The sequence below is a fragment of the Manduca sexta genome, chromosome 5 (assembly GCF_014839805.1).
Source record: "Manduca sexta isolate Smith_Timp_Sample1 chromosome 5, JHU_Msex_v1.0, whole genome shotgun sequence".
NCBI classification, from domain to species: Eukaryota; Metazoa; Arthropoda; class Insecta; order Lepidoptera; family Sphingidae; genus Manduca; species Manduca sexta.
This window is the reverse complement of record NC_051119.1, coordinates 7947606-7956574: the sequence shown is the minus strand read 5'-3', so window position 1 is coordinate 7956574 and position 8969 is coordinate 7947606. Positions and strand designations below refer to the sequence as shown.

Genomic DNA, 8969 nt, shown 5'->3' with positions numbered 1-8969 from the left:
CGTGTCCCGCGCGGGGCTAGGGCGGGGTGGTGCGGGGCGGGGCGCGGGTCGGCGGGGTGGTTCGGCAACCGACGCCACGCCTCCCCGCCGCGCTCGCTGCCCGGGCTCGCAGGTCGGAGCTAGCTCCATCGATTTTCCTCCCAGGCCTCACGTTCGACCCCCTTCCCGCCCCTACCCGCGCCCCCCGGCCCCGCACCCGTCCTCCCCGTGTACCTCCGCGGCCTATTTTAGACCCGTTCATGTGTCAAATCCTATGTTACAAAGGGCCTCGGGGCCCGGGCCCGGCGCCGGTCGCCGCTCGCCCGGGCCCCACCGCTGCCCCACAGCTTCGCCGCTTATTCACCGTTTTTTAAAATTTTATCAAAACCTATCACAGTTTTTGATTAGTTTTTTCATCCTTAATTTTAATATAAATGATTTAAAATATACGTATAGATAATAATATATTTTTTTTCTCATCCAATCTTTAACAATATAACTATGTCAGCGGGCGGGGCGGGCCGAGCCGGTGCCGCCGCCGCCGCCGCATCCTGAGCGAATGAGATAAAGGATATTTGGCATAACGTCGAGTACTAGCACACGGCCCTTACATTATGTTACAGCACTTAACACGATATGATCGCATACAAACATTGGAGCACGTAGCATTTTAGGCTATTATTGCTAAAATTTTATTAATTTTTATTCGTAAACTATTTTCTCGTTTACCACAACCGTTCATAAGCGAAGTTATACATCATTATTTGCTATTGACTATGATCAATATGTTCGGTTTATAGACTGGCCTGGAGAGCATCACATGCTTCGGTTCTAAAGTATTATTGCTTGGCCGCGGCCGCCCGGGAGCCGCCGCCCGCCGCGCATGCGCCGCCGAGGCCCGCCCGCCGCCATTTTATATTCCTTCTGAAAACACTTAACCCAATTCGGCGGCGTACTCGCGGCGGCCGACGGCGAACAAAGGGCGGCCGACGCCACAACTACACAATACACGTACAAAATACGCCGGGAACCGGCGGCGTCTAATATCGGGAAGACAGATTCCTATCTGTGTGTCCGGCTCGAACTGGCTGGACAATGGGCCGCTGTCGCATAAAATCGTTTGTATGTATGGGTGCGAGCCTGCCGTGCCGTCCTAGCGTCCAGCTAGGCCGATCCCTCTGCGATCTTAGATTGTCTTGATCTTGTTAGTCTTGAAGCTGACTTGCAGCACTCTGTTGCCGAGCGTGTAGCCGTTGAGCGACTGGATGGCGACTACGGCCTCGTCGTAGTTGGTCATGGTAATGAACCCGTAGCCCTTGCACTTGTTGGTTTGCAAGTCGCGGATCACCTTGACGCTTTGTACGGCGCCGAAGGGGCCGAACAGTTGCCAGAGCACGTTCTCCTCGGTCTCGGGCGCCAGGTTGTATACGAAAATGCACCATTCGGACCCTACGGCGCCGGGCAGCACGCCCCCCAACAGCTCGCCCGCCAGCGGGCTGTAGCGCTGTAGGCCTTTGTTGATAGCTAACAGAGACTTGCCTGAGCTGAAGCGGCCGAGCGGCGCCGGGAAGCGCAGCGCGGCCGGCAGGTACGCCGCCAGCGGCGCCAGCGCCTTGCCGTTGTTGCTTGGGTTGTTGGCGAACTTGACGGTGATGGGCTCGGTGGCACCCTTGGGCACGGTGCCGTTCAGCTCCTGGATGGCGCGCTCGGCCTCCACGCGCTGGTCGAAGCGGATGAAGCCAACGCCTTTGGACAGACCTTGTTCTCCGCCGGTGAAGGGCCGCCCGCCAGAGTTCTCGCAGAGGATCCGCGACGTAATAATGCGTCCGTACGGACTGAACAGCCGCTCGAGTTCGGTCTGTGTCATCGTCTTGGGTAGCCCGGAGACGTACAGGTTGGCGCCCTTGATAGCCTCGCTGCTGGGCCGCGCGTACGACACTTTGATGGTCTTGTTCTGCAGCCGCAGCCCGTTGAGTGTCGCGATGGCCTTCTCGGCATCCTCGGGCCGGTGGTAGTTGACGAACGCGTAGCCGAGGCTCTGGCCGCCGCCGTGCAGGGCGTGGTTGAGCGCGTCCGGGAACGCAGCACCCTTGTTCCTGATCAGCTTGCACGACTCCACCTCGCCGATGCTCGAGAACAGGCTCCGGATCTCTTCCTGCGTCATGCTCTGAGGCAGGTAATTGATGATGAGGTTTGTCTTAGACTCCTCGCCGGAGCCGTTCTGCTGCTCACCGTCACCCTTCGACATGGTGGCGGAAAATAAACGGAAAGAACGAAAGGGAAACGAAAAACGCGGTAAAATAAAACGGCACGACCGTCAAGGGAGCGCGCGCGAACCGGTCTGGCGGGGTGGCGTACCGAGGGCTGCGCATGACACACCCTATCGACCCGCGCTTACATAACCAGGTTCGTTCACCCCCCGCGTTGGAATAGTGTCCGAAAAAACCAGATACCACCCCGGCACGATCGATCGGCCCGGGAAGCGGCCGCCTCCGTAACTGGGTTCCGCTCGCCCGCACCCCCGCGCACCCCACGCCCGCACACCCTCAACACCCGACCCGGCCACGCACCGCTGGCTCGTTTGTCATCACTTACTTCACTGATTTTGGACCAATTTTCATTTTACGTCTTCAATTTATTCATTTCGTGCTATAAATTTTTTTTTTGGTAGTTTCATTTACAAAAATCAAGTCTCAACTCAAACCATGTATAAGCTTTAAATAGAAAATTTCCTTTTCTGCCTTTAAAATTTCGTCATATTAAATTTTAAAGGCGATACCTCATGATTTTCAATTATTTTTACGTTGTTCTTTCAACTGCGAGAACTAATCACTAACTAGACGTGAATTTAAATTCTTTACTTGCCAATACTTGTTTAGTTACCCAGATTAAAGGTGAAACAAAATGTATGAAAATGGACCTTGAGGTATCGCCTTAATATAAATGACACTTCACATTTCAAAATCATTGAATCCAAACGATAAGCATAATATTAATTAATCAATACATCCAGTTCAAAGGGTTCATCAAACGTAATTTAGCTTTGTGAGGTATTACATAAAATTGTATATGGGGGTGTCCGGTGGTACCTAACAAAACAGGTAGATAGGGTGCCTGGGGGCTATTGAAATCGCCCCCGTCCACGATTTCAATAGTTTGGAGTGAAGCATTTCCATTGACCGCGCTGATCGGAAAAGGGATTATTGGACGGAATTTTTTATTATTACTGGTGTTGTAGAGCATACTTAGAGCCGGTTTTGTGACGTCCGAGTAACCTCTAATCGTCGAATATAATATAAAGCGACAAAATAAAAAAGTCAAACTCTTAAATAAATGGTAAACAAAAAACTTTGTGTTACTGTCTTTTCTGTTAACTACAACATGTTTTGTTAAACATTATGGAAATTATTCAATGATTTTTGAAAATAAAACAAATAAAAATGCTTTATTCATCCCATAAGCGAACATAGTTGCACTTATGATAAGTCAAGGTACATGTATTGGACATAAAATAAATGAAATAGTACAAAGTAAACAAAGAAGCTAACTCGGGCTGACAGGAAAGAAGAAATAAAAAAGATTTAGATATTAATTGTTACTCGAGTATTTTGTGTAAAAATAGCGTCTTTCCAAAAGACTTCTTTATGACTTTTTCATGTTCGAAAGTAGATCTCTAAAACAATAAATGCGATTTTAATTATTCTTTTATTAAAAAAATATTAGTCGGATCTAAACCTATACAACTTGAAGTCATAAGCACTGATGCGCGACGTTTGCGGGAACTCTCTCTCTCTCTCTCTCTCTCTAGTCGGTTCCTCATAATATCTGAGGATCGTGCGGGAACTACAATAATAAAAGTATTGTCATAATATTTACTCAAAAAGATTGTTATAAGTCCGGTGTGTTTGTAAAAAATCACCTAATGGCTTCTATGATTTGTGTTTATGCTATGGGTTACAAATGTGATGTTGTTAGTTCCATACCGAGATTGATCATCTTTTTGGGATGTTTTCAATTATTTGATTATAAGCTTCTGCTCGCAGCTTCGCCCACGTGAAATTTTCCGGGATAAAAGTCCCGCTATATATTTTTCCGGGATAGAAAATAGCCTATAACCTTCCCAGGACCTTAAACTATCTGCATGTCGAATTTCATAAAAATCCGTTCAGTAGATTTTGAAAAAATGGATAACATACAGACAGACACAAAAAGGAACTTTGTTCTGTAATATTATTAGGAATAGATTTGTGTGGGAATAAATAATAGTGTCCAGTATTGAGTGATACAATAATCTTCTAATAATAAATAGTATGGCAGTTTTAACCAAATGTTTGGAGCAAGTTATGCCTTTTTTAGCTAGTTTGAGAACAAAGAAACTGCTTCAAATTAACCATCGCATGTATTAGGTGAGAGGAAATACTTAAAAACAAATTCATAATTGAAATCACTATTATACAAGTTGGCATCATTTAGTTTTTAAAGCTCTACAATTAAGTTATACGGGGTCATTTTGATATTGCATTAAATGAAATACTCGTCTTTACCTCTGCCAACATTGTGACAAAAAATTACGATTTTACTTTTCTGATTTTTTGATCATTTTGTATTTTAGTGCGTATATGGCTTGTGCGTGAATGTATATCTGTCTGTAAGTGCTGCGACGAATTGTCTTAGGGTTAATCGTAGTGATATTGGGACGTGTAAAATTAAAATTACTTATTATTGATGTATATTTTGTTCAAAACTTTATTATTTTATATCTGCGGTTTGAGTTAGTTATCGTAAGTGTTATTTTCAAATAGATAAGTATGTGGTTTTATTTATTAACGCAATGTCAAAATGACCCTGTATACAAAACAATGTCAGACATGTCAATTATTATACCTAGCACAAATTCGCATCTTGTGCTTCTTATCTTGAATAAATTTACGATTGACAAACTCTCAAAAGTAATTTCTTACCAAGGATTCGATTTTAGAACAGTCACCTAAAAGATGCTGATTTAATTGAAAATTGAAAATCGTTTAAACTTTTGTGTCCGGATTAAAAATCGTTTTTTCTTCACTAAAAATTAACTTCAGAGACTTTATTCTAGACAAAGAGAAAAATAATATTTTGATTGAATTTAATGTGTAAGAGTATTAAATTTATGATTTTATTGAAGTAGTTGATACTTTGATGGCTAACTCTACTTTACCAAATACTGGGTACAGGCCTCCTGTACTACTGAGAGAGATTAGGCCTTAATCCACCACGCTGGCTTAGTGCGGATTGGTAGACTTCACATCCCCAAAATTCCTATAGAGAACTTCTCAGGTATGCAGGTTTCCTCACAATATTTACCTTCGCGCTTAAAGAGAGCGATAACTCCCAAATCACATTATCTGAAATAAATAATGTTGGCGAAACGAATCTACTTTCTACTAGTACGTTCACTCGGCGTATATCTAAGCAGAACTATGTAGAGGCGAAATGGGAGGCGAATTGTGAAATGCAACCAGTGTATAGTATTTTCCCGCCCTCACGCCCACCTCTAGAACTCCTATAAGCCAGGATCAGCAGTGGCACGCGTTATGACTTCGAGTGATGAAGTTCAGCTAGTCTCAGGGAACACTAAGCTTTTTATCCCGCAACGAAATTAATCAAATAGAAGATAAGGAGGAATTGATAATATTGATTATCCACTTCTCTCCATAGCAAAGCGGGAGACAAAATATGAACTAAGGGGCATTGTAACCTTAAGTATAGGGACGTCTACAACTGACAAAGCCACGAATTAAAGAACAAATGAAAGAGTCCCATCATATGAGCTGTTAGATTTGATTCAAATAATGCTCATTGCAAGAACGCCAGAAAGTACGGAAATTCCATTTAGTTCCTACAAGGTTCCTATAGTATACACACCTAGATGATATTTGCATAACATTCATAATGATGGTGCGCTCATCATGCTAAAGACTACACATCCAAAGTACGTGATAACCTGTTCAAATTCCTACCCAGGTGTAGAGCTAGTGTATAGTCAAGTAGAGACCTTATACCTAAAGAAATAAACATCACTATATAAGACGACAAAACAAAACAGTTCTCTCCTTTTCCTCCTCATCGATTTTAATACTTATTGATAAGCAGTAGAGCTTATTTCACAATGTTCAAGTAAATTAAGAACTCTTACAATAAGTAATTGATAGGTAAACCGCCAGTTAACCGTTGCAAATAATTATAATTGTAATAATTTACTCAACAAGTATATTTGTAATTTTTTTAAATGTTCTTTTTATAATTAACTTGTCACGGTTTATTTGTCCCTTTTTTTAATAAAATTGCATATGAATATCATATTTTTCTAAAGATATTTAGATACCAATATATTTTAAACAAATTTTATTCTATAGCGTCGGATAAGGTCAGGGGGAAATCGCTGGCCGAAACTAACTTACAAACTTTAGCTATTAACGGCAAAGTTTAAATGAAGACGTAATCTCTGAAACTACTGAACTGATTCCGAAAATTCATGAGAGCTATATGGACTACTTTTTTGAGGAATAATCTTCAACGCAAACAGGGTCATAGGAAAAGCTAAGTTATTTTTTTTTTCTTTATATCAGTTAATTAGTTTTACTATAATCTGAATCTTTTTCATTCTAAAACTTATGTTGAACAAAAATATGTAATATGACAAAAAATAAGTAATGATTCTTTTGCTAACAGATCTAATGAATAGTTGTTAAAATTATTATTTTATGCTTTATCTTGTGTTTAATTCAATTTTATGTTTTACTAGCTTCTGCTAGCGGTTCAGCTGGAATAAAAAAAGATTTTATACAATAAAAGTAGCCTACAGCACTCAGAAGTAATGTAGCTTCCTATTACAGAATAAAATGTAAAATCGGTTTAGTAGATGCTGGCCAACAAACAAACTCTTTATCTTGATAATATTAGTAGTAGCTGTACTTTTATTCCGGGTCGGTCAAATGGCCCCACTGCATCGGATGGTAAGTGTAGTAAGGTGCAATAGAATTTCGACTAACGAGAGATGATTACCATCAAACAGTCGAGACAATTATGTCGATCTATTGGAACCGGATATATACAAACTGATCCTGGGACGCAACACACTTACTTGGACCATTGAAATTAAACTAATTTTCGGATTCTATCGCGGTGTTAGTATTTTATTTTCTCCCGACGTTTCGAAGACTTTGCAGCCTTCATGAAGGCAATCAATGTCTAACATTCGCGTAAACATAAGAAATCATTACTTGGACCACTATTGCGGTTTTGAACACGTTGTGTACGGTTGACGTTATCCGGGCGGATATAAAATATATCCTACCACCAGCGAATTATATTTTGTAATTTATCTCATTTGCGTATATTTTTTGTAATTACATCAAAGTATTAACTGATTTTAAATAGGCTCCTTGACTTAAATTACTTACTGTATTGAGGTCAAAGCTCCTAACATCTCATTCGACATTTGTATTATGATTTTTCTTTGTAAAATTCCATTTCAGTACAAACGTATTTGAGGTACAAATTGAGGGGAGGTGTGGGCGGTGTAAAGCGCAGGTAACGAGAGGCAAAAAGGAGATATAGCGGAAACTGAGAAAGTTAGGTCACATATACCACGGACATGAGACGAAAAGTCAATATTTTCATTGAAATTTAAAAACTACTGGTAGGCCTCTCATATGTGAGAATTCGATGAAGAACAACTTAAGCAACTATTAGTTTAAAACTAGTATGGTGTTTCTTACATCTTGAACAATTTCGTAATGTTTCTAGCATGTTCAATAACTAATAATTTTAAAGTAGTGACTTGACTACAAGTTGACTTACTTTATTGGTGGTAGGTCTCTCATATGTGAGCTCCCGCTTTGGTAGGTACCACCACAATGTCTATTTCTGCCGCCAAGCAACACTGTGTAGTCATTGTTGTGTTCCGGTTTGAAGGACATTGTAGCCAGTGTGACTACTATTCCACTGCGCTAGCCATCCTAAGACATGTTGTCTTATTATCACAAGAGATGTTGTCTTATTACGTCCAATAGTTACACTGGCTACAATTGATTTCGAAATGTCATAAGGCTCTTAAATGCTCTGTTCATTCTTTATAATGCTAGGTAAGTACTTAGACTGGCTGTAACTGGTTTGAACCGGAACATAATAGTGCATACACACACAAAAAGAAATCTCGATTGTGAGAATCTGCGAAATGTTTTAATATTTTTTTTCCAAACTCCAAATAGTACGTGGTGTAACTGTACAACGCTTTTACGTCTAAAATAGCTTCGCTGAGTTTCCCTAGATATTGCGCAGGGCTGTCGAGGAAAATAGGAAAATTACAGGATGGAAAATTCTTGATGTGGAGTTGTCTTGTGGTATAATAATGTATTATGCTGCAAGGAAATATGCCGGCATAACATTAAAGTAACATAACATGCCCTTTTCGGGGTACACAGAAGTATAAGTTATCATTTTTTAATTGTTCACACTAAAATTAAAACTATAAATATTTGTGAAATGCGTGTTGTGTTCACTAGTTTTAGAATTTCGACTTCGTATAATTTTAATGATTTTTTTAGGAATAAGATATGTGCATATACCAAGTTATGAACCAAATAAAAAAGTAACAATTTTATTTCGCAATCTATCCCCCTTCCCCCCGTCTAACTACACTTAATCGCATAATTTTTATTTATTTTTTTAGGAATATATGTATATATCTCAAGTTGTGAAACAAATAAAAAAAATAACAATTGTATTTCGCAATCTATCCCCCTTCCCCTTCCGTCTAACTAACTACACTTAACAAAAGTTATTTCGTATTATTTTTCAAAACAAGCACGGCAAAGTAACTTCACTGCACCTGATGGTAAGTGGAGAGTGTGATAGTAATATCAACTGACGAGAGATGATTATCCCTCGACAGTCGACACAATTATGCCGGCCTAATAGAACCGGATATACACAGGCTGATTTCGAAA

General features: G+C 40.7%; 1 protein-coding gene across 1 annotated transcript; it reads right to left on the bottom strand.

The window, feature by feature from the left end:
• Positions 1-209: 209 nt before the first annotated feature.
• Positions 210-2306, bottom strand: LOC115444618 (ELAV-like protein 4). Its single transcript, XM_030170460.2, has one exon. The coding sequence runs from the start codon at positions 2225-2227 to the stop codon at positions 1166-1168; it is 1062 nt and encodes a 353-aa protein (XP_030026320.1). The 5' UTR covers positions 2228-2306; the 3' UTR covers positions 210-1165.
• Positions 2307-8969: the final 6663 nt, after the last annotated feature.

Bases quoted from the DNA above. Each gene is read 5' to 3' on its own strand.
- LOC115444618 (XM_030170460.2), bottom strand. From the start codon at position 2,227: ATGTCGAAGGGTGACGGTGAGCAGCAGAACGGCTCCGGCGAGGAGTCT.